The sequence below is a fragment of the Salarias fasciatus genome, chromosome 2 (assembly GCF_902148845.1).
Source record: "Salarias fasciatus chromosome 2, fSalaFa1.1, whole genome shotgun sequence".
NCBI lineage: Eukaryota > Metazoa > Chordata > Actinopteri > Blenniiformes > Blenniidae > Salarias > Salarias fasciatus.
This window is the reverse complement of record NC_043746.1, coordinates 13,623,642-13,649,720: the sequence shown is the minus strand read 5'-3', so window position 1 is coordinate 13,649,720 and position 26,079 is coordinate 13,623,642. Positions and strand designations below refer to the sequence as shown.

The window sequence follows — 26,079 nt, the reverse complement described above, 5'->3', positions numbered from 1 at the left end:
CACTCACTCTCTCTCTCTCTCTCTCTCTCTCTCTCTCTCTCTCTCTCACACACACACTCAGTCACTAAAACGTATGACTCAGGAATGCAATGTGCTCCTCAACATTCCATTATAGAAAACCTGGAGTGATGTCTCATTGTATTTGCCCTTGTGATATTTAACTGATATATCTTACCTCTTCAGAAGCACGTCTCCTGTCAGGTAACACTAGAGTATTTGCATGGCTGCCAGGAACTATAGTAGATCCAATACTCATTCTGGGTCCAACCAACATGTATCGTTTATCTCCAGATCTGTACTGGATGCTGTGACACAGTGTTCCATCATAATTAGTCTCTTGTAGATATTTAGATGTGTAGTCAGTGGATTTGGAGCACTGCATTGCAATCAGCATGATGATGCTGACCAGAAAAAGTACAGACACAGCTCCCAGAGTTATCATCAGGTAAAATGTAACATTGTCCTCCTCCTCCACTTTTGCTGCACTTTTCACATCAGAAGCTGCAAAGGCCTCTTTGGGCTCCACAAGTTTGACAATCACAGTGGCTGTTGCTGACAGTGAAACATTCCCATTGTCTTTGACCAGGATGACCAGCTTATGTTCAGCCTCGTCTGTCTCTGTGAATGAACGAAGTGTCCTGATCTGTCCTGTGTAGCGGTCCAAACCAAACAGACTGTGGTCAGTAACTTCCTGCAGTGAGAACAACAGCCAGCCGTTATATCCTATATCAGCGTCATAGGCTCTGACTTTAGTCACCAGGTGTCCTGCGTTGACGTTGCGGGGAATTTCCTCCACACCTTCAGCAGAGCCGTTGGAGCTGAGTGGATACAGGATGACTGGAGCGTTGTCGTTCTGATCCAGAATGAACACGTTGACTGTCACGTTGTTGCTGAGTGACGGAGTTCCAGAATCTGTGGCCACAACTTGGAACTGGAAAGTTTTCAGGGTTTCAAAGTCGAAACTTTTCAGTGCCACAATTTCTCCATTTTCAGAGTTTATGTTTAAAAATGTAGTAACTTTATTTTCTTCGCCTCCATCTCTGGCAATCAAGTAAGATATTTGAGCATTGTCATTCTCATCATGATCTAAAGCTGTCACTGAAAACACAGATGCTCCTGGATTGTTGCCTTCTGTGACATAGAAGGTGTATGGACTTAGTGAAAACTCTGGACTGTTGTCATTCACGTCTGATACTATAACATTAATTGTTTTTTCAGATGACAGTGAAGGTTGACCTGCATCTTTTGCAACAACTGTAATTATATATTTTGATTGTTTTTCTCGGTCCAGAGGCAATTTGGTGACTAGGGAATACATTTTTTCTTGTGCCGTTGGTGATAAAATAAATGGAACGTCCTCATTTACATTACAAATAACCTGTCCATTAGGCCCAGAGTCTAAATCATTCACACTGATAAGAGCCACTGTAGTTCCAGGTCTGGAATCTTCTGGTATTGAGCTGGAAAATGAAGTAACTTCAATCTCAGGTGCATTATCATTTACATCAATTATCTTGATAACCACATTTTTTTGAGTCGATAGTGGAGCAAAGCCTTTATCTGATGCTTGAATTTCAATTTCATATTTGTCCTTCTCTTCAAAGTCTATGAGACCTTTGACAGTTATTTCACCTGTAAAGGGGGTTATTTCAAAAAGTTTGAAGAACTTACGATTTACACTGTTGCTAAAAGAATAGACAACCTCTCCATTGGATCCGTCATCCAAATCAGTTGCATTCACCTGTATCACTGTTGTACCTATAGGTGTATTTTCATCAAGCGTCACAGAGTACACATCTTTCGAGAATACAGGAGCATTATCGTTTACATCCAGAACGTTTACCAGAATATTTATGTTGCCAGATTTATGAGGTTTGCCTCCATCCACTGCAGTCAACACTAATTTGTGTTGTTGCAAAATTTCTCTGTCTAAAGGTTTTTGAACAATCAACACAGGTATTTTACCATCCTCTCCCGAATCTTTAACTTCTATCCTAAAATGCTCATTTGCACTAAGTTTATACTGATGAACAGAGTAAGGACCACTGTCTGGATCACGTGCAGGTTGCAGCGGAATACGAGCTCCGGGCAACACGGACTCGGAAATCTCCAATGTTGCTTCTTTCTCTGGAAAGGACGGGGAATGGTCATTTATGTCTCGCACCTCCACGCCGACATAATGGATCTCCAGAGGGTTTTCCAGCACGGTTTTCAGGTTGATAGTACAAGTGGTTGTTCTCTCGCATATCTCTTCCCTGTCAATCTTTCGGTTCACGTACAATATCCCATCGTTTGTATTCACGTAAAACAGAGGATCGGCAGCACTCGTAACGATCCGATACTTCCTGTCTTCCAGGGAGATTTTATCCAATCCCAGATCTTTTGCTATGTTTCCAACCACAGTCCCCTCGTTAACTTCCTCGGGAATTGAATATCTCAACTGCGCCGCGGCTGCGCTCCACAACAGCACCGCAAACACGCACCCCACTGTGCGTCTCACTGTCCACGTTGGCTTGCGCCTTCTTTGTTCCATGTCCAAAACAAAAATACTCAAATTCCCCATCGGATTGACAACGGCGTCAAGACGATTATATCACAGTACACCTGTAAGTGTGCGTGGGTCTTCGTTTCCTCCCAACTTTTACACGTCCTTGTTAAAAATCAGAGAGCTGCAGGCAGCCGCTAAACGATCCGTCCATTTTTCACTGAGAGCGCAATAAAGAGGAGGGACCAAACAGCAATGACGACCCAATGAAATGGTTATTTTATCACCGCACTGACACCATGCGATGGCATTGCTCGCTACAACAGGAAAAAAACAAAAAAAACAAAAAAGTGTTGTTGTTTTTTTTTTTTTTTTTTTTTTAGCGAAAACTTCAATGTACGTTTGGTAAAATCATGACGCCAATTTTGGCAAAAAAAAGGATAAAATCTTTCTGAATGTAAATTAATAATTCAGACCTAGATCCTCAAACGTCATTCTCTTACATTCCAAACTCGAACAACTTGTTGTTTTTTTACTTGGCTATTGACGTGCATACACACATTTTAATATTCGCTGAACGGACCAAACGGTGCCAACACCATGGAGAGCGAATTAGGATGGTCTACAGGCCTAAAAACTTGCATTAAATCCATAATTGGCTTGAGAAAATAAACCATTTAACATCCGAGGAACTGGTGAAAGTAAAACTAGTTAGTGATTTGTATAAAATAACTGGCATGTTTGAGACTAAATGTAAAATACTGCAACCAATACTGCAACCTGCGTGCAGTACAGTACAACACAGAGTTAAATACCAGAAAGAAAAAAAAATCAACAGGCTGTCTTTTACAAGCCAAACAAATAGAGAAAAGGGCTCTAAAATTAATTTGAATACAAAGGAGAAAAAAGATGAAAATAGGCACACATTTTTAGAGAAGCCCTTACCTCATCAGATATTCTCCTTCTGTCAGGTAGTACCAAAGTATTTGCATGACTTCCAGGGACAATAGTAGATCCGATACTCATTCTGGGTCCAACCAACATGTATCGTTTATCTCCAGATCTGTATTGAATGCTATGGCACAGTGTTCCATCATAATTAGTCTCTTGTAAATATTTAGATGTATAGTCTGTAGATTTGGAGCACTGCATTGCAATCAGAACGATGATGCTGAAGATGAAAAGCACAGAAACTGAGCCCAAAGTTATCATCAGGTAAAAAGTCAAGTTGTTATCATCTTCATCTTTTGCTGCACTTTTGACATCTGAGGCTGCAAAGGCCTCTTTGGGCTCCACAAGTTTGACAATCACAGTGGCTGTTGCTGACAGTGAAACATTCCCATTGTCTTTGACCAGGATGACCAGCTTATGTTCAGCCTCGTCTGTCTCTGTGAATGAACGAAGTGTCCTGATCTGTCCTGTGTAGCGGTCCAAACCAAAGAGACTGTGGTCAGTGACTTCCTGCAGTGAGAACAGCAGCCAGCCGTTATATCCTATATCAGCGTCATAGGCTCTGACTTTAGTCACCAGGTGTCCTGCGTTGACGTTGCGGGGAATTTCCTCCACACCTTCAGCAGAGCCGTTGGAGCTGAGTGGATAGAGGATGACTGGAGCGTTGTCGTTCTGATCCAGAATGAACACGTTGACTGTCACGTTGTTGCTGAGTGGCGGAGTTCCAGAATCTGTGGCTACAACTTGAAACTGGAACGTTTTCAGTGTTTCAAAGTCAAAACTTTTCAGTGCCACAATACTTCCTGTTTCAGAGTTTATGTTCAGGAATGAAGTGAATTTATTGTCTTCACTGCCACTTCGTAAAATATAGGATATGTGTGCATTATCACTCTCATCACAATCAGAAGCTTCAACTGAAAACACAGAAACACCTGGTTCATTACCTTCAGTGACATAAAAGGTATAAGGGGTCAGAGAAAACTCTGGACTGTTGTCATTAACATCTGAAACCACAACACTTATGGTCTTCACAGAGGATAATGGAGGTTGACCAGCATCTTGTGCAGCTATAGTCAACTCATAATATGCCTGTTTCTCTCTATCCAGTGGAGACTTGGTTACTAATGAATACATATTATTTTGCAATGATGGTGTTAAAGCAAAAGGAACAGCTTCACTTATGGAGCAAACAACTTTTCCATTGAGTCCAGAATCCAAGTCATTCACACTGATCAAAGCAACTGTAGTTCCAGGTCTGGAATCTTCAGGAATTGAGCTAGAAAAAGAAGTAACTTCAATCTCAGGTGCATTATCATTCACGTCAACTATCTTAATAATCACACTTTTTTCAGATGTTAGTGGAGCAAGGCCTTTATCTGATGCCTGAATCTCAATTTCGTACTTGTCCCTTTGCTCATAGTCTATTAAACCCTTCACAATCACATCGCCTGTTATTGGGTTGATATCAAAAATTGAGAGTAACTTGTTACTGACACTATTTCCAAAAGAGTAAAATACATCTCCATTCTGACCATCATCCAAATCAGTTGCATTTACTTGAATTACTGTTGTACCAACTGGAGCATTTTCAGAGATCATGACTGAATAAGCATCCTTTGAAAAAATAGGTGTGTTGTCATTAACATCTAAAACAATGACAGCAATATTCATGCTCCCCGTTTTGGGTGGTTTTCCTCCATCTATTGCGGTCAGCACCAAGGAATGCTTCTGTACTGCCTCTCTGTCCAAAGTTTTTTGTAAAACTAGGATCGGTATTTTACCATCTTCTCCCTTGTCTCTTACTTCCAAACGAAAATGATCGTTCTGGCTCAGTTTATACTGCTGCACAGAGAAATGACCACTGTCTTCATCCCGTGAAGGTTTCAGCTGAAATCGCGCCCCTGGCAATACCGACTCATGAATTTCCAAACGTTTCTCTTCCTCTGGGAAACTGGGCGAATGGTCATTTATATCCAATACCTCAATTCCGACGTAGTGTACCTCCAGCGGATTTTCTAGAACAGTTTTTAGATTGATCACACACGCACTGGTCTGCGCGCACACCTCTTCTCTGTCAACTTTTCGGCTCACATACAGAAAACCGTTGTTTTGATTTACGTGGAATAGAGACTCCGCGCCGCCTGAAACAATCCGATATTTTCTGGACTTCAGCGTACTTTTATCCAATCCTAAGTCTTTTGCGACGTTTCCAACCACAGTCCCTTCGTTACTTTCTTCGGGGATCGAATATCTCAGTTGCGCTGAAGCCACACTCCACAAGAGCACAATAGTGACGAAGCCAGACAGATGTCCTCGACCCAAGCGTTGTTTTCTTTGTTCCATGGTGACATCCACTGTCTTCAACGACCATTAAAATAAATACAAATGCACTGTAATGTCGTGAACACGCTCATGTGTGGAAATATCCCCTTTTTTTCCGGTCAAATAAAATGGCAGATCCGGTTATTCCTAAGGAATCAGACAGATTCTGGAACGACTGCGTTTTTTTCCCGGACTGAGTAAGAGACCTGGGGGTTGAACCAAATAGTGACGACAATCACGCCTAAAGCTGACTTATTCTGTTGTGCTGACACCGTGCGACATAATTTGTCACTGCAGAAGATCCTCAGCTGGTCATAAATCAGCCAGTTATTGTTCATAAAATCTCCGTTGTTTTATCTTCAAGTACCGCAAAAAACGGTTCCTCATTCATAAGGTAGATGTGGTTTTAATTAAAAATAAAAATAACAATAATAATAACAAAACAACCACTTGCATTAGATAAATGCTTACTGTGTTCAAATAAACTGTAGAAATCAAGCTGCCATCAAATATGAAAAAACATAACGAAAGCACACATTTTCAGCACCACGGACAGTGATCGTCAGCAGTTCAACTGCAAGTGATTTAGCCTCTCCCCATCGTTAGTAACTGTTTCAGTATTTTTTGTTCAATGCATCTTCAGAAATGTTTTCTTGATTAGAATTACATGATTGACTGTTACCGTTGCGTTGCAATCAATATAATATCGTTAAATTATTTTTTTCTCAACTTAATATACCCAAGAAAATAGCAGTGGCTATGAAAACATTTTCACAAAACTACAAAGACGAAGCCAAATCTATAAAAATGTATAATCTGTTATATCATTTCAGTGATTAAACCATATGTTTTGCAAGTGAAATTTAATTTAAAAAAAAATTGCCTGCTTCACACAACCGCAATGACCATCTATTAAATCAAAACAGCATTGCCTTCAAGCGCAAAAAAAGACGAGATTTCAATGACCCTGCATTCTCAAAAGTGATGTGTTGCCTCCAGTCATTAAAAAAACCCTCATGCTCAACAAGCACACACATATATTGAGCCTCAGACTAAAATATGGCAGATCACACAACATTCACTGAACATTTGAAACAAAACGTACAATATTTGCGAATGCTTATTTCCCCAAAACAACAGTTGCCTCCATGTCTTACCTCTTCAGAAGCTCTCCTCCTGTCAGGAAGTACCAAGGTATTAGCATGACTTCCAGGGACTATGGTTGATCCAATACTCATTCTGGGTCCAACCAACATGTATCGTTTATCTCCAGATCTGTACTGAATGCTATGGCACAGTGTTCCATCATAATTAGTCTCCTGTAAATATTTTGATGTGTAATCTGTAGATTTGGAGCACTGCATTGCAATCAGCACAATGATACTGATCAGAAAAAGTACAGAGACTGATCCCAAAGTTATCATCAGGTAAAATGTAACATTGTCCTCCTCCTCCACTTTTGTTGCACTTTTCACATCAGAAGCTGCAAAGGCCTCTTTGGGCTCCACAAGTTTGACAATCACTGTCGCTGTTGCTGACAGCGAAACGTTCCCATTGTCTTTGACCAGGATGACCAGTTTATGTTCAGCCTCGTCTGTCTCTGTGAATGAACGAAGTGTCCTGATCTGTCCTGTGTAGCGGTCCAAACCAAAGAGACTGTGGTCAGTGACTTCCTGCAGTGAGAACAACAGCCAGCCGTTATATCCTATATCAGCGTCATAGGCTCTGACTTTAGTCACCAGGTGTCCTGCGTTGACATTGCGGGGAATCTCCTCCACACCTTCAGCAGAGCCGTTGGAGCTGAGTGGATACAGGATGACTGGAGCGTTGTCGTTCTGATCCAGAATGAACACGTTGACTGTCACGTTGTTGCTGAGTGGCGGAGTTCCAGAATCTGTGGCTACAACTTGGAACTGGAACGTTTTCATGGTTTCAAAGTCAAAGCTTTTCAGAGACACAATATCTCCAGTTTCAGAGTTTATGTTAAGAAATGATAATATGAAATTGTTATCCTGGCCATCTCTTTTCACATGATATGAAATCCGTGCATTGTCATTCTCGTCACGATCTGATGCTCTTACTGAAAACACAGATGCTCCTGGATTGTTACCCTCGGGGACATAGAAGGTATAAGGGCTCAGTGAAAACTCTGGACTGTTGTCATTTATATCTGACACCACTACGTTAATTGTCTTTTCAGATGATAACTGAGGTGTTCCACTGTCTTTTGCTATTATTGTCAGGTCATATTGTGACTGTCTCTCTCTGTCCAGAGGTGATTTGGTCACTAATGAAAATGTTTTATCTTTCAATGATGGTGTTAAAATGAACGGTACGTCGGAATTAACATTACAATTAACTTTTCCGTTAAGTCCAGAATCTAAGTCATTGACACTGATCAGAGCAACTGTAGTCCCAGGTCTAGAATCTTCTGGTATCGAGCTGGAAAATGAGGTAACCTCTATTTCAGGTACATTATCATTCACATCTACTATCTTAATAAAAACACTCTTTTCTGTTGTAAGAGGAGCAAACCCTTTATCTGATGCCTGAATCTCAATTTCAAATTCATCGTTTTCTTCATAGTCAATTGAATCTTTTACAGTTATCTCCCCTGTTAATTCATTCATATTAAATAGGTTTAATAACTTTTGCTGCATACTCTGACTGAATGAATAAACTATATCTCCGTTTGTACCTTCATCTGGATCAGTAGCATTTACCTGTATGACTATTGTGCCAATTTGAGCATTTTCTTTTAATGTCACGGAATACATCTCTTCAGAGAAAACTGGTGCATTATCATTCACGTCCAAAACGTTGACTAGAATGTTCACAGTGCCAGATTTTGGAGGTTTGCCTCCATCCAGAGCCGTCATTATTAACGAATGGCTTCCTGCTCTTTCCCTGTCTAAAGCTTTTTGGACTACCAGTGTCGGTATTTTACCAACGCCACGTTTTTCCTTTACTTCCAAACGGAAATGATCATTTTGACTCAGTTTGTATTGTTGGACAGATAACGGGCCGCTGTCGGGATCTTGTGACGGTTTCAGCTGAAATCGCGCTCCGGGCAACGCTGACTCTGAAATCTCCAATATATTGTCCTTTCCAGGGAAAGTCGGTGAATGGTCATTTACATCTAGAATTTCCACTTCAACATAGTGTACCTCCAATGGGTTTTCGAGCACAGTTTTCAAATTCATCACACAAGAAGTGCTTTGTTCGCACACTTCTTCTCGGTCAATTTTTCGGTTCAAGTACAGAATGCCGTCGTTTGGATTCACACGGAAATACGGGTGTGCGTCACCAGACACAATGCGATACTTTCTGTTTTTTAGAGTACTTCTGTCCAGTCCCAGGTCTTTTGCTACATTTCCAATTACAGTTCCTTCATCCACCTCCTCTGATATCGAGTACCTTTGAGCTGTGACCACACTCCAAAACAGGACAGCGACAACGCATCCAAGCAGACATCCTCGTATCTGTCCCTGAAAATCCCTTTGTTCCATTGTTAAATCAAAAATGATCACCAATCCATCGCCACGACAAACACCAGGGTTGTAAATAAAGAAGATTTTCTCCTTCTTCCTAGCCACAAAAATAGAATGCCAAACAGGATATTTTCATCGGAAGAAACATCCAACAAGGCTGAGCAGCACTGATGCGAGACTGATAAAAATGTGGAACCACAAAGCAATGACGACAAGCCCGTTGCTGCTGACATTTTATGTTACACTGACACCATGCGTCCGCATTTGATTTTCAGATTATTTTCAATATTGCGAATATAACCCCCCACCTCCACCTGCAAAAAATCGCTCGCGTTTGTGTTTGATTCCACAAGAAAACCCTGCATTTGTCCAAAACAGAAGTGTCAACAACATTACGTTCCATTCGAATCAGCAAATTATGTGCAATACTGTATTAAAAACTTTGTATGTATGTATGTATGTATGTATGTATTTATGTATTTATTTATTTATTTATTTATTTATTTATTTATTTATTTGTTTGTTTGTTTGTTTGTTTGTTTGTTTGTTTGTTTGTTTATTTATTGTATTAAAACTTTTTTCGTTTCAATCACGGGAGCTATATTGTGTGGTTCAGGGCCGGGTCTACGCAGGGGCAAGAGGGGGCCTGGCCCCCTCAAATAAATGTTGTGCTCCCTCAAACTAAATCCCGCAAAATATATTAGCACAAGCACCCACCGCACCATCCTCGCTCCGACGCTATGCCCCCCCCCCCCCCTCCCCCTCCCCCCTGAACGCACATTTGTGCCTCCCCAAACACTGGATGTGCCCCCCTTGAGAGGAATGTCTGGCAACTGGTTTGGTGGTGATGTTTTTAATTGCAAACCATTTAGTCTGAAATACATTCCTTCAGAGCCATTGAAAGTGCCTGGATTGAAGCCAACTACGGTCTATTATACTCTTTTCTTATTTCATAATTGTTATGGAACTGCTCATGAAACCCCGCAACAGAATTGCCTACCTGTTATTGATTTTTGAAATGCATTAACACAATTTCAGATTTCCTGTCAGACATCAATTAACATTTAAAAGCAAGCAAAATAAATGACTGGTTTGGAGCTCCGAATGCAACTCAAATGTTTACTTGAATACCCTTATCGATTCACGAAAAAAGACCAGTGAGACAAAAAAACAAACAAAAAAATGCTTAAATGCAAAGAGAAAACAAAATTGGAATGTAAGCTTAATTAAACTTACTAACAGCGAAATTGAAATTTTGAAGCAGTACACAAGGGACAACGCCCAAAGGGTGAGTGGATTTTTTAGTTTGTATTTATCGAAACCATCCGAACATTCCAATATAAAAAAAAAAGAAATAGTGAATACGAAAAGTACACTTGCAGATTAGGAAGCAGCCAATGTATGAACAGGACGCCTTCAGCATTGTAAAAGTTCCCATCTTCCCTTTTGCCCATTGATACCCAAAATGCCCTTGTGTCAAAGTTTTTTTCCTCACCTTTAAGTGTGTGCGTGTATGTACTTATGTGTGAAAGTCTGTGTGCCTGAAAATAATAAACTAAACAAAAATAACAATTCAGATGTGCCTGTTTGGTCGTCATATGATCATGTCCCCATCACTGCTCTGACGTTTTCCAGACTGTCCTGTAGCTCAGTCTAACCCTACTGCTAATCTACAAACCGAGAACCTGTGGGAGGACTGACTTTAACACCTCGTGATCTGGTGATGAGGTTTAGCAGCAGTGTCCATTTTTGCATTGTGTATTCTTGCAAGATGAGCAATTGTGTCTGACTCACACACCTCTCTTGACATTACAAAATCTAGTTAACCACACTGAGAGGAGAAAGTATCAGCTTATTTTTGTATTATATTTCTGCAGTTATGTATCTTCCCTCTTTCAGTTTGTTCAGGATATCATACACAAGACATGTATGGTAATAAATACAGGATGAAAATTTCTTGCTGAAGTCATGTTTGTGTTCTACTGAGGTTACAAAACAAAAATAACTGAAATAAAAGTTGTCGCAATGGTTCCATTTTTATTCTCCAATTTTAGTCAAACTTAAAAGTAAAGACTCCTGGAAGAGTAGCTTTACAGGTAAACAACAATGGAGATCTAAATTCAACTCAATACATTCTTCTGTCCTAAATGAACAGCTTAATTTATGTCTTTGTGGATATAGGCTGTACCTTCACCTCTCTTTTATTCTTGTCTTCCCATTAATGGTGCTCTTTCAGTTTACTGATGAACAACTTGTTATGTTCAGTTCAAACAAACCGCCTCGGTTGCAACCTCTCTCAGCAAAAAGTCTTGTACGAACAATCAGCGGTCTGGCAGCTCACAGTCAAATGTTTTCAATCTTAGTTGTCTTTGCATCTTGCCATGATCACACAACACTTGTTTAACCATTCAAGTGTCTCCACTCTCTGATCAATACAGCCCACCTCCTCACCAACCCCTCCAACAGAAGCTGTTCAATGTATCCCATCAGGTCAAAGTGACTGACCCCCAACAAAGATAAGAGGTGTGGACAACAACATGGTATGGTGTGATTCCATGATTCCATGTTACATTCAGAATGAACATGGGTTGTTTCATGTCAAACAGGTACTTCTGTACGGAGTTTCAAGTTCGTTGGAGCACCCGCTGATCCAAATTTTTCTGCATGGCCCTGTTAATCACATTGAATTCAGCTTTAGAGAAAACAAAAATCCAAGTCTGGCTTGGTGTTTACAAACAACTGTGTTTCACAAGGAGTGATGAACTCGTGTTTAAAAAGAAAAGCTTAACTTTTGAACATTATTTTATGTTTTTAAAGGACCTTACCTCCTCAGATATCCGTCGCCTGTCAGGGAGCACAAGTGTGTTGGCATGACTTCCAGGGACTATAGTAGATCCAATACTCATTCTCGGTCCAACCAACATGTACCGCTTATCTCCAGATCTGTACTGAATGCTGTGGCACAGTGTCCCATCATAATTAGTCTCTTGTAAATATTTTGATGTATAGTCTGTAGATTTGGAGCATTGCATTGCAATCAGCACAATAATGCTGATCAGGAAAAGTACAGAAACTGATCCCAGAGTTATCATCAGGTAAAATGTCACATTGTTGTCTTCATCTTCCCGTACTCCACTTTTCACATCAGAAGCTGCAAAGGCTTCTTTGGGCTCCACAAGTTTGACAATCACAGTGGCTGTTGCTGACAGTGAAACATTCCCATTGTCTTTGACCAGGATGACCAGTTTATGTTCAGCCTCGTCTGTCTCTGTGAATGAACGAAGTGTCCTGATCTGTCCTGTGTAGCGATCCAACCCAAAGAGACTGTGGTCAGTGACTTCCTGCAGTGAGAACAACAGCCAGCCGTTATATCCTATATCAGCGTCATAGGCTCTGACTTTAGTCACCAGGTGTCCTGCGTTAACATTGCGGGGAATCTCCTCCACACCTTCAGCAGAGCCGTTGGAGCTGAGTGGATACAGGATGACTGGAGCGTTGTCGTTCTGATCCAGAATGAACACGTTGACAGTCACATTGTTGCTGAGTGACGGAGTTCCAGAATCTGTGGCTACAACTTGGAACTGGAAAGTTTTCACAGTTTCAAAGTCAAAACTTTTTAGTGCCACAATAGTTCCAGTTTCAGAGTTCATGTTAAGGAATGATATTAATTTATTATCGTCACCACTGTCTCTATTCACATGATACGATATTCGTGCATTGTCATTCTCATCACGATCAGATGCTGTTACTGAAAACACAGGTGCTCCTGGATTGTTTCCCTCATTGACATAAAAGGTATATGGACTTAATGAAAACTCTGGTTTGTTGTCATTCACATCTGACACCACTACATTAATTGTTTTTTCAGTTGATAACTGAGGTGTTCCACTGTCTTTTGCTATTATTGTTAGGTCATATTGTGATTCTCTCTCCCTGTCCAGGGGCGATTTGGTCACTAATGAAAACATTTTATCTTTCAAGGATGGCAATAAAGTAAATGGGACATCTGTATTGAAATTACAAATGACTTCCCCATTAAGCCCAGAGTCTAAGTCATTGACATTTATCAAAGCAACTGTCGTCCCAGGTTTGGAATCTTCTGGGATCGAGCTTGAAAAGGAGGTAACCTTAATTTCAGGTGCATTATCATTGATGTCCACTATCTTAATTATCACACTCTTTTCAGTTGTAAGAGGAGCAAGCCCTCTATCTGATGCCTGAATCTCAATCTCATATTCATCAGTCTTTTCATAGTCTAACAGATTTTTAACCATTATTAGGCCTGTTGAAGGACTGATTTGAAATATGTTCAATATATCCTTGTTTATACTCTTACCGAAAGAATATACCACTTGTCCGTTTGGACCCTCATCTAAATCTGTTGCATTGACTTGTATGACTGTCGTGCCAATCGGGGCATTTTCAGTGAGGGTCACAGAATAAACATCTTTTGAAAAAGTTGGTGCATTGTCGTTTATGTCCAAAACTTTAACTTGAATTCTTGTGTTACCAGCTTTCTGAGGTTTACCCCCATCGAGTGCAGTCAGTGTCAGCGAATGGCTGCCTGCAGTTTCCCTGTCTAGAGCTTTTTGAATGACCAACACTGGTATTTTGCCATCACCCCGTTTTTCTCTAACTTCCAAACGAAAATGATCGTTTTGGCTCAGTTTATACTGCTGCACGGAAAACTGACCACTGTCAAGATCCTGTGCAGGTTTCAGCTGAAATCGCGCTCCAGGCAATACTGATTCTGAAATCTCCAGCGTGTTGTCTTCTTCTGGAAATGTGGGTGAATGGTCGTTTATATCTAGGACTTCTACTTCAACATAATGTACCTCCAGTGGATTTTCTAAAACGGTTTTCAAATTGATCACACAAGAAGAGCTTTGCGTGCACAGGACCTCTCGGTCAAGTGTTCGGTTCAAGTACAGAATGCCGTCGTTGGGATTTACACGGAAATAAGGATCTGCATCACTGGAAACGACGCGATACTTTCTGTTTCTGAGAGTACTTCTGTCCAGTCCCAGATCTTTTGCTACATTTCCAACCACAGTCCCTTTGTTCACTTCCTCTGCTATCGAGTACCTTTGAGCCGTGGCCACACTCCAAAACAGGACAGCGACAACGCATCCAAGCAGACATCCTCGCATTTGAAGCTTGAGATCCCTTTGTTCCATCATCAGATCAGAAATAATCACCAAGCCACCACCACGACAAAAACCAGAATTGTAAATAACGGCGACTTTTCGGTCGTCCGACATCAACAAAAATATAACTGCAAACAGGATTTTTGCATCGGAAGAAACATGATCCAACAAAGCTGAGCACTGACAAAAAGGTGGAACCACAAAGCAATGACGACAATCCCGTTTGCTGCTGAATTTTTATGTAACACTGACACCATGTGTCAGCATTTGAGTTTCAGATATAATATGTACATTAGCACAAAGCACACTTAAAAAACAAAAGAAAAAAAAATGTACGTGCTTGTGTTTTAATTAGCCTTGATGATCGAAGCCGAAAAGAATTTTGGATTCTTTAAGGAAACTCAAAATTTATTCAAACCAACCCTGTCAAACACAGCACCACATTATATTCAGCACATTATTTGTAACATATGCAAAACTTTAACTATTTATTTTCGAAACTGCATAGTTAAAACCATAGGGTTTAATTCGCTGTTCTTCTTTTCTTTTTACACTTAACCGATTTATAATCTGAAATAAGTTCTGTTAGTACCACCGGCAGAGGCTGATTTTAAGCTGACACGTATAGAAACCTGATTTTTATATCAGACATAAAAAGGCAAGCATAACCAGGTTGCGTTAAGCTCCCACTGCAGCACACCATTTTTTTAATGATTAGTCTCCTTTAGAAATATTTTCCGTCTAAAATGTTATGCTGGAAAACAAAAAGAAAACTGGAATTTCAGCTTGATTCAACTTGCTGACAGTTGTGAAATTTTAACTTCAAATCAGATTATAAAACTGAAAAAAAAGAACAGAATAAACAATGCCCAATGGATATTTGTACTTAGTTTGTATTCATCAAAATTATCCCGACTGAAGCTCCAATGTGAATAAACAATTTAGGGGACAAATAAATAAATAAATAAATAAATAAATAAATAAATAAATACGAAATCACTGAAAATGGGTCTACTCCATAATTACGAAGCAACCGACATATACGCATGACGACATTTTCAGCACCATGGACAGCGTTATCCGTTCATCCCGAGTGACGCAAGTTTCATGATGAGTAACACTGAATCTACTGTCATTATTTTACAGTTTAGCAAGGACAGGTTTGTGAAAACTACAATCCAAGAGTCGTCAGAACAGCTTGTTGTTTGCAAACATCTTTTTTTCATAAACAGTGATGGACAAACGGGTTTAAAAATATAACGTCTAAACATTTTTTTTTTTTTTTTTTACTTTTTAAAGCACCTTACCTCCTCAGATGTCCTTCGCCTGTCAGGTAGCACAAGTGTATTAGCATGGCTTCCAGGGACTATAGTAGATCCAATACTCATTCTGGGTCCAACCAGCATGTATCTTTTTTCTCCAGATCTGTACTGAATGCTGTGACACAGAGTTCCATCATAATTAGTCTCTTGTAGATATTTAGACGTATACTCAGACGATTTGGAACACTGCATTGCAATCAGCACGATGATGCTGACCAGAAAAAGTACAGAAACGGAGCCCAAAGTGATCATCAGGTAAAAAGTCACATTGTCATTGTCGTCATGTGTTACTGCACTTTTCACATCAGAAGCTGCAAAAGCTTCTTTGGGCTCCACAAGTTTGACAATCACTGTCGCTGTTGCTGACAGTGAAACATTTCCGTTGTCTTTGACCAGTATGACCAGTTTATGTTCAGCCTCGTCTGTCTCTGTGAATGAACGAAGTGTCCTGATCTGTCCTGTGTAGCGGTCCAACCCAAAGAGACTGTGGTCAGTAACTTCCTGCAGTGAGAACAACAGCCAGCCGTTATATCCAATATCAGCGTCATAGGCTCTGACTTTAGTCACCAGGTGTCCTGCGTTGACATTGCGGGGAATCTCCTCCACACCTTCAGCAGAGCCGTTGGAGCTGAGTGGATACAGGATGACTGGAGCGTTGTCGTTCTGATCCAGAATGAACACGTTGACTGTCACGTTGTTGCTGAGTGGCGGAGTTCCAGAATCAGTGGCTATAACTTGGAACTGGAAAGTTTTCAGATTTTCGAAATCCAAACTTTTCAGAGACACAATATCTCCAGTTTCAGAGTTTATATTGAGAAATGATAATATGAAATTGTTATCTTCACTCTCTCTTTTCACGTGATATAAAATTCGCGCATTGTCATTCTCGTCACAATCAGATGCTGTTACTGAAAACACAGATGCCCCTGGATTGTTACCCTCGTTGACATAAAAGGTGTATGGACTTAATGAAAACTCCGGCTTGTTGTCATTAACATCTGACACCACTACGTTAATTGTCTTTTCAGAGGATAATTGAGGTGTTCCACTGTCTTTTGCTATTATTGTTAGGTCATATTGTGACCGTCTCTCCCTGTCCAGAGGTGATTTGGTCGTTAATGAAAACATTTTATCTTTTAATGTAGCGGTTAACGTGAACGTGACGTCATCGCTAACGTAACAAATTACTTTTCCATTAAGTCCAGAGTCTACGTCCTTTACACTGATCAGAGCAACTGTTGTTCCAGGTCTGGAATCTTCAGGAATAGATCTTGAAAATGAGGTTACCTCAATCTCCGGTGCATTGTCATTTACATCCACTATTTTAATAATGACGCTTTTTTCTGTGGTCAGAGGAGCAAGACCTTTGTCCGATGCCTGAATTTCGATTTCATACTCGTCATTTGTTTCATAGTCTATTACACCTTTAACAGTTACTTCACCTGTAATGGAATTAATGTCAAAGACATTTAGAATGTTTTGATTCATACTGCTGCTGAATGAGTAAAAAACATCCCCGTTAGGACCTTCGTCCAAATCAGTCGCGTTTACTTGTATAACTGATGTGTCAACTGGAGCATTTTCACTGACGGTCACGGAATAAACATCTTTGGAAAAAACTGGAACATTATCGTTAACATCTAAAACCTTTACAATAATGTTCATATTTCCAGATTTAGGAGGCTTGCCGCCATCGATTGCTGTTAGTATTACTGAATGACTTCCTGCAGTTTCCCTGTCCAACGGTTTTTTAATTACTAATATTGGTATTTTCCCATCACCTCGTTTTTCTTTTATTTCTAAACGGAAATTATCGTTTTGGTTCAGTTTGTATTGTTGCACAGAAAACTGACCACTATCACGATCTAATGCCGGTTTCAGCTGAAATTTTGCTCCTGGTAACACGGACTCTGAAATCTCCAGCCTTTTGTCTTTTTCTGGAAAGACTGGGGAATGATCATTTATATCGAGCACTTCCACCTCAACGTAGTGTACCTCCAGTGGGTTTTCTAAAACAATTTTCAAGTTTTTTACACATGCACTGCTTTGCTCGCACACCTCCTCTCGGTCAATCTTTCGGCTCACACAGAGAATACCATCGTTGTTTAAATTGAAAAGGCTGTCGGCGTCACTGGAAACAATTCGATACTTTCTGTTGCTCAGTGTGCTCTTTTCCAATCCCATATCTTTTGCTATGTTTCCGACCACAGTTCCTTCACTGACTTCCTCTGAAACCGAGTACCTTATTTGGGCTGAGACCGCACTGCACAACAGCACAGCGACGACACATTCAACCAGATATCGCCGCTTGCAGTTCCTTTGTTCCATCGTCAAATATAGAACCATCAACAATCCGTCACGCCGATAAAAACCAGGGCTGTGAATTGAAAATACTTTTCCTTCGTCCCTTTTCGAAAGTAAACGGCAACCAGGATATTCACAGAAGAAGCAATTCAGAAAAAATGAGCGAACATTCAAGCGAGTGTTTTAAAGCTTTCGAACCACAAAGCAATGACGACAACCCCCTTTGCTTCCAACATTTGATATTGCACTGACACCATGCGGGCCCATTTAAGAATGAGAAAGCTGTGTGCATTGTACAAAAGCAATGTTGCCCCATGTCTTATCATTCATACCTCACTCAATCGAAAGGGGTCAAAGTTGTATTTTAGTGTTGATATTTGTTAATCATAAAGGACTTCCAACTTTGATCAAACCAACCAAATACCAAACAACCACAAACTTTCCTAACTATGTCTTCTCCCTGCTGTATGCAAAATGGGGAATCTATCTTTGCTAATTCAGTTTTGTTATTTTTGGTTAAGAATAAACAAATTTGAAAAAAGAAAAGTGGTACAATTCTTTCATCACACCAAAGTTGACTGGAATTGATATCAAATGGGATTCAATATAATCATATCACTTGGTCAGATGTGCCAGCAGGAAAAAAAAAAGTTTGCGCTGTAGACAATGCCTCAGTTTCAGGAAACCTTTTTTGTAAAGCATTAGAGCTACTAAGTATCTTGCAAATGGACTGCAGTTATATTTTTTATAGCAGTTTTACTCTGCTTCAGCTGATCCCAAAGTGCTTTACACCATTGATCACATTTAACCATTTACACACACTTTCACACACCAGTGGCGACAAAGACAAACAAGCAAAATTGTGCATATCCCATGCCAGAAATGCCCCAATAGGGTCCATCCTAAAAAGAATGTATGAGTACAGCTAATGACTTCTTAAGGAATAATTTTGACACTCCCAATGTATCACACATTCATTTATAATTACACAAAACCTCTTTACACTGACATAAAAGTTATCCATGGAATCGCATGATACAAATGAACAAATGCATGTACAGTTGAATTTAGAGTGCAACTGATGAATATTGTCCACGCAATACTAGTTCAGTACCTTGGACAGCAACAGTGGTCAACAACTCCCTGTGTACATCCATGCCAAACTGACAGATTTAGCTTTGAGCTCCTTACCTCTTCCGATGTCTTTCGCCTGTCAGGTAGCACCAGGGTATTTGCATGACTGCCAGGGACTATAGTAGATCCAATACTCATTCTCGGTCCAACCAACATATAGCGTTTATCTCCGGATCTGTACTGAATGCTGTGACACAGCGTCCCATCATAATTAGTCTCTTGTAGATACTTAGAAGTATACTCAGAGGATTTAGAGCACTGCATTGCAATCAGCACGATGATACTGACAAGGAAAAGTACTGAGACTGATCCTAAAGTTATCATCAGGTACAATGTGACGTTGTCTGCGTCATCTACTTTTGCTGCACTTTTCACATCAGAAGCTGCAAAAGCTTCTTTGGGCTCCACAAGTTTGACAATCACTGTCGCTGTTGCTGACAGTGAAAAATTTCCGTTGTCTTTGACCAGGATGACCAGTTTATGTTCAGCCTCGTCTGTCTCTGTGAATGAACGAAGTGTCCTGATCTGTCCTGTGTAGCGGTCCAAACCAAAGAGACTGTGGTCACTAACTTCTTGCAGTGAGAACAACAGCCAGCCGTTGTATCCTATGTCAGCGTCATAGGCTCTGACTTTAGTCACCAAGTGTCCTGCGTTGACGTTGCGGGGAATCTCCTCCACACCTTCAGCAGAGCCGTTGGAGCTGAGTGGATACAGGATGACTGGAGCGTTGTCGTTCTGATCCAGAATGAACACGTTGACTGTCACATTGTTGCTGAGTGACGGAGTTCCAGAGTCTGTGGCAACAACGTGGAACTGGAAAGTTTTCAGAGTCTCAAAGTCGAATCTTTTCAGTGCCACAATATCTCCATTTTCAGAATTTATGTTGAGAAATGAAGTTATTTTATTTTCTACATTTCCATCCCTATAAATATGATATGAAATTAGTGCATTGTCATTGTCATCATGATCAAAAGCTTTGACAGAAAACACAGTGGCGCCTGGTTCATTCGCTTCACTGACATAGAAAGTATATGGGTTTAGTGTAAACTCCGGTTTGTTGTCATTCACATCTGACACCACAACACTAATGGTCTTTTCGGATGTTAATGGTGGCTGACCTGCATCTTTTGCCATTATTGTCACTTCATACTGTGGCTTTTTCTCTCGGTCCAGAGGCTCTTTGGTCACTAATGAAAACATGTTGTCTTTTAAGGATGGTGTTAGAGTGAATGGGTTGTCATTGCTGACAGTGCATACCACCTTTCCATTCAGCCCAGAGTCTAAGTCATTCACACTGATGAGAGCTACTGTAGTACCAGGTCTGGAATCTTCAGGTATTGAGTTGGAAAATGAGGTTACCTCAATCTCAGGTACATTATCATTCACATCGACTATTTTTATGATCACAGTTTTCTCTGTGGTCAGAGGAGCAGTACCTTTGTCGGATGCCTCAATTTCAATTTCATATTTATCCTTCTCCTCATAGTCTAACAGACCTTTGACAGTTAACTCCCCTGTTAATGAATTGATATCAAAAAGCCTTAATATATTTTGATTCATAGTGCTGCCAAATGAGTAAACTACTTCTCCATTACTACCATCATCTAAATCCGTTGCATTCACTTGTATGATTACTTTACCAACAGGAGTATTTTCATCAACCCTCGCCAAATAATCGTCCAATAAGAAAACAGGTGCATTGTCATTGATATCTAAAACCTTTATCATAATTTCAGTTGTTCCTGATTTAGCCGGTTTACCCCCATCAAGAGCTGTCAGTAACAGTAAATGGCTATCTACAGTTTCCCTGTCTAAAGATTTTTTAACAACTAGAATCGGTATTTTTCCATCTTCCCCTTTATCTTTGACTTCCAATCGAAAATGATCACTTTGGCTTAATTTATATTGTTGCACTGAAAATTGACCGCTATCTGGATCTCTTGCAGGCTTCAACTGAAATCGCGCTCCAGGCAAGGCGGACTCTGAAATCTCCAGTCGTTTTTCTCTCTCCGGGAAAGTTGGTGAGTGATCATTAATATCCAGCACTTCCACTTCTACGTAATGCACCTCCAGTGGGTTTTCGAGCACAATTTTCACATTCATCACACACGAGCTACTTTGCGTGCACACGTCCTCTCGGTCAATGTTCCGGTTCACATACAGAATACCGTCGACGTGGTTTATTGTGAATAAGGGATCCATATCACTGGAAACAATTCGACACCTCCTGATTTTCAGAGTGTTTTTGTCCAACCCCAGATCCTTTGCTACGTTTCCAACCACAGTTCCTTCAACGACTTCCTCGGAAATGGAATATCTCAACTGAGCCTCGGTCACACTCAACAATAGCGCAGCGACGATGCATCCTGCCAGGAAACCTGCTCGAGGTTTTCTTTGTTCCATGGTCAAATGCGAAATCATCGCTAATCCATTACAATGACAAAGTCGGCTTGCAGAAATAAAATGACATCCCTTCAAGGAAATATGAAAAAAATATCACGGAAATCCCAAAAAATAGTAGCTATGGTTCATTTTTAACGGAAGGAGTATACTGTCTGCAAAGGCTGTGCAGAAATTGAAAGGAGAGAGTTGGAGGCGGAACCACAATGGTAAGGGCGACCAGCCTCCTTTGTTGACTTTAAATATTGCAGTGACACCATGCGACCAAATCTCAAAAGGCAAGTGCATTTTCAGCATGAAAATGGATTGCGAAGCGATTTTAAAATTAATCCGTGAGACATATCTAAAATGCAATTATTTCAAAAGATATTCAGCAATGTGTAAAGCAACAGATCCAAAACAGAGAAACAGACCAACCTAAACAAATCATACCCACAGTCACGTTGCACTTTCATTTTAAAACTTAACAAGTTCCTCATTTGAATTAAATGATGAAGGCAAAATTAGAATAACGATTCGCAGCAATCAACCAAAAACTGTCAATCAGTGCATACATTTGATCGAGGTTTAAATAAAGCTAAATTGTGTTGTGAAATTACTTCCATCATACCACAAACGAGAAACCAATAAAGCGACACGTTCAGCATCTAGAGCAGAATGTACAAACAATTATTTGAATATACTTTACCTCCTCAGATGCCCTCCTTCTGTCAGGGAGCACTAGAGTATTTGCATGACTGCCAGGAACAATTGTAGATCCAATACTCATTCTGGGTCCAACCAACATGTATCGTTTTTCTCCAGATCTGTACTGAATGCTGTGACACAGTGTCCCATCATAATTGGTCTCTTGTAAATATTTAGATGTATAGTCTGTGGATTTTGAGCACTGCATTGCAATAAGAACAATAATACTGATGATGAAGAGTAGAGAAACACCTCCCAGAGTTATCATCAAGTAAAATGTAACGTTGTCGTCATCATCCATCTTCGCTGCACTTTTCACATCAGAAGCTGCAAAAGCTTCTTTGGGCTCCACAAGTTTGACAATCACAGTGGCTGTTGCTGACAATGAAACATTCCCGTTGTCCTTGACCAGTACGACCAGTTTATGTTCAGCCTCGTCTGTCTCTGTGAATGAACGAAGTGTCCTGATCTGTCCTGTGTAGCGGTCCAAACCAAAGAGACTGTGGTCACTAACTTCTTGCAGTGAGAACAACAGCCAGCCGTTGTATCCTATATCAGCGTCATAGGCTCTGACTTTAGTCACCAAGTGTCCTGCGTTGACGTTGCGGGGAATCTCCTCCACACCTTCAGCAGAGCCGTTGGAGCTGAGTGGATACAGGATGACTGGAGCGTTGTCGTTCTGATCCAGAATGAACACGTTGACTGTCACGTTGTTGCTGAGTGACGGAGTTCCAGAATCTGTGGCTACAACTTGGAACTGGAAAGTTTTCAGAGTTTCAAAGTCGAAACTTTTCAGTGCTACAATATCTCCTGTTTCAGAGTTTATGCTAAGGAATGACGCTATTTTATTTTCTTCGTTCCCACTTCTTAAGATATGATAGTTTATAAGGGCATTATTGTTTTCATCGTGATCAGAAGCTTTAACTGAAAATACAGAAATTCCTGGCTCATTTACCTCATAGACATAAAAAGTATATGGGCTTAGAGAAAACTCTGGGCAGTTGTCATTCACATCTGACACTAAGACAGTTACTGACTTCTCAGAGGACAATTGAGGTTGACCATTGTCTTTAGCAGTAATTGTCAGATGATATTCTGACTGCTTCTCCCTGTCCAGTGATGATTTGGTTACTAGTGAAAACATGTTTTCTTGCAACGATGGCGATAACGTAAAAGGAACATCGTCACCTACTGAGCAAATAATTTTTCCGTTAAGTCCAGAGTCTAAATCATTGACGCTGATTAAAGCAACTGTCGTCCCAACTCTGGAATCTTCAGGAATTGAACTGGAAAATGAGGTAATTTCTATCTCAGGTGCATTATCATTCACATCATTTATCTTAATAATCACGCTTTTCTCTGTTGTAAGAGGGACCGGACCTTTATCTGACGCTTGAATCTCTATTTCATACCTATCTTTTTTTTCATAGTCTATCAAACCTCTTACAGATATTTCACCAGACAGTGAATTGATATCAAACAAATTCCATATATTTGGATTCATACTTTTACTGAATGAATACACTACATGTCCGTTCGGACCGTCATCTAAATCTGTTGCATTTACTCGAATTACTATCGTGTCTAGCGGAGCATTTTCTTGAAGCGTCACCGAATAAACATCTTTTGTGAAAATTGGAGCATTATCGTTAACATCTAAAACATTTACTAAAATGTTCATGTTTCCTGATTTTGGGGGTTTGCCACCGTCCAAGGCCGTCAGTATTAATGAATGACTCTCTATAAGCTCCCTGTCTAATGTTTTTTGAACTATCAATATCGGTATTTTACCATCTTCACCTTTATCTTTAACCTCTAAACGAAAATAATCGTTTTGGGTCAGTTTATATTGCTGCACTGAAAATTGACCGCTGTCTGCATCTCGTGATGGCTTTAATTGAAATCGGGCTCCGGGTATCACAGACTCAGAAATATCAAGAGTTGTTTTTTCTTCCTGGAAAAACGGAGAGTGGTCGTTTACGTCCAGCACTTCCACTCTAATGTAGTGAACCTCTAGAGGGGTTTCCAGCACAGTTTTCAGATTCATGACACATGAACTGGTTTGTGCGCACATCTCTTCTCGGTCAATCTTTCGACTCACATAAAGTATGCCGTCGTGGTTTAGAGTAAACAGAGGATCTGCATCAGTAGTAACAATGCGATATTTCCTGTCCTTCAATGTGCTTTTATCTAATCCAAGGTCTTTCGCTATGTTTCCAACAACAGTACCTTGAGCGACTTCTTCGGTGATTGTGTATCTGAGTTGCGCCGAGGCAGCGCTCCACAAAACCACAAAAACAGCGCATCCGATCGCATGTCCACGCAACCATTCTGGCTGGCGTTTTCTTTGTCCCATTATCAGTCTCCACGATGTCCGTAGCAATTCGCAAGGACTATATTGTTGTCATAAAATGCGAATCCAAATCTCAACACAGGTATTCTATCCCCGCTTCCACACGCAGACGTGAAAAAATCGAACAATTGACTTGAAAACATGAAATCACGGGTTCTGCTCGTGTTGAAATGAAAATGTGAGGAAGGGGTGGATCCACAATGCAGTGACAACAGGGTAATTTGATAGCGACTTTTTATATTATACTGACACCATGCGATTTCTCTACACAGTGCAGATCTGGGTACTTCTGCTGTTCTGCAATTACAAAATTGTATCTTTTCAAAAGCTACTTCGTCACCTCATCAAACAAATTAGAATAGCTCATTATCTGAATATTCACACAACACAATTTATTATTTTGGCAGTCAATCACGGAAATTAATGGACTGAGTTTGCAACATTTCGATCAGAAAGCAAAAGCAAATACATTCAGTACCCTGGACAGCGACCGTTTAGGGCTTTGGAAATGTGTGCGCTGTCCGGATTAGAAGTAGGTCCTGCCAAATGACCACCACAAAGACCAAGCAAGCCGTTTTACCCTTCCTTATACATTTTTAAATATGGAATATACGAACTGTGTTCAAAATGGAAAAAAATAGATTTGTTTTCTCGAGTGTGCCGATATTGAATAATTAGATCGCCAAAATAATGTCAGAACAACTTAACAAACGATAATTTTGGCCTTTAGGTCAAAAGACACCAGAAGATTTGTTGATAAATGAACGAAGTATCGTACAATTGTTTAACTGTTAGTTTCTTTTTTGTCTTACCTCCTCAGATGTTCGTCTTCTGTCAGGTAGTACCAAAGTGTTTGCATGACTTCCAGGAACTATTGTAGATCCAATACTCATTCTCGGCCCTACTAACATGTATCGTTTATCTCCAGATCTGTACTGAATGCTGTGACACAGTGTCCCATCATAATTGGTTTCTTGTAAATATTTTGATGTATAATCCGTTGATTTGGAGCACTGCATTGCAATCAGAACGATGATACTGACCAGAAAAAGTACAGAAACGGAGCCCAAAGTGATCATCAGGTAAAAAGTCACATTGTCATTGTCGTCATGTGTTACTGCACTTTTCACATCAGACGCTGCAAAAGCTTCTTTAGGCTCCACAAGTTTGACAATCACAGTGGCTGTTGCTGACAGTGAAACATTCCCATTGTCTTTGACCAGGATGACCAGTTTATGTTCAGCCTCGTCTGTCTCTGTGAATGAACGAAGTGTCCTGATCTGTCCTGTGTAGCGGTCCAAACCAAAGAGACTGTGGTCAGTGACTTCCTGCAGTGAGAACAACAGCCAGCCATTATATCCTATATCAGCGTCATAGGCTCTGACTTTAGTCACCAGGTGTCCTGCGTTGACATTGCGGGGAATCTCCTCCACACCTTCAGCAGAGCCGTTGGAGCTGAGTGGATACAGGATGACTGGAGCGT

The 26,079-nt window shown here is 40.4% G+C and overlaps 2 protein-coding genes across 13 annotated transcripts in view; both read right to left on the bottom strand.

Annotated features, from left to right (window-relative positions):
- LOC115397319 (protocadherin alpha-C2-like) overlaps window positions 1-26,079 on the bottom strand; it is a 422,283-nt gene that overhangs the window by 136,473 nt on the left and 259,731 nt on the right. Inside the window, exon 1 of one of the 12 annotated variants that reach the window (XM_030103649.1) lies at window positions 22,245-24,608. The exons of 6 other annotated variants lie outside the window; for them this stretch is intronic. In XM_030103649.1, coding sequence (XP_029959509.1) covers window positions 22,245-24,599 — 2,355 coding nt within the window. In that variant the 5' untranslated portion in view covers window positions 24,600-24,608. Of the gene's footprint in view, window positions 1-3,430; window positions 5,780-6,915; window positions 9,292-12,074; window positions 14,443-15,703; window positions 18,059-19,213; window positions 21,637-22,244; window positions 24,609-26,079 lie in introns of those variants that run through there. 5 more of the 12 variants (XM_030103627.1, XM_030103690.1, XM_030103642.1 and 2 more) reach the window with 5 other exon arrangements.
- Window positions 158-23,618, bottom strand: LOC115403872 (putative protocadherin beta-18). Its single transcript, XM_030112913.1, has 2 exons — window positions 23,583-23,618; window positions 158-1,513 (listed from the first exon to the last, which is right to left on the bottom strand). Exon 2 carries the CDS (start codon window positions 1,316-1,318, stop codon window positions 158-160), a length of 1,161 nt encoding a protein of 386 aa, XP_029968773.1. The 5' UTR covers window positions 1,319-1,513; window positions 23,583-23,618.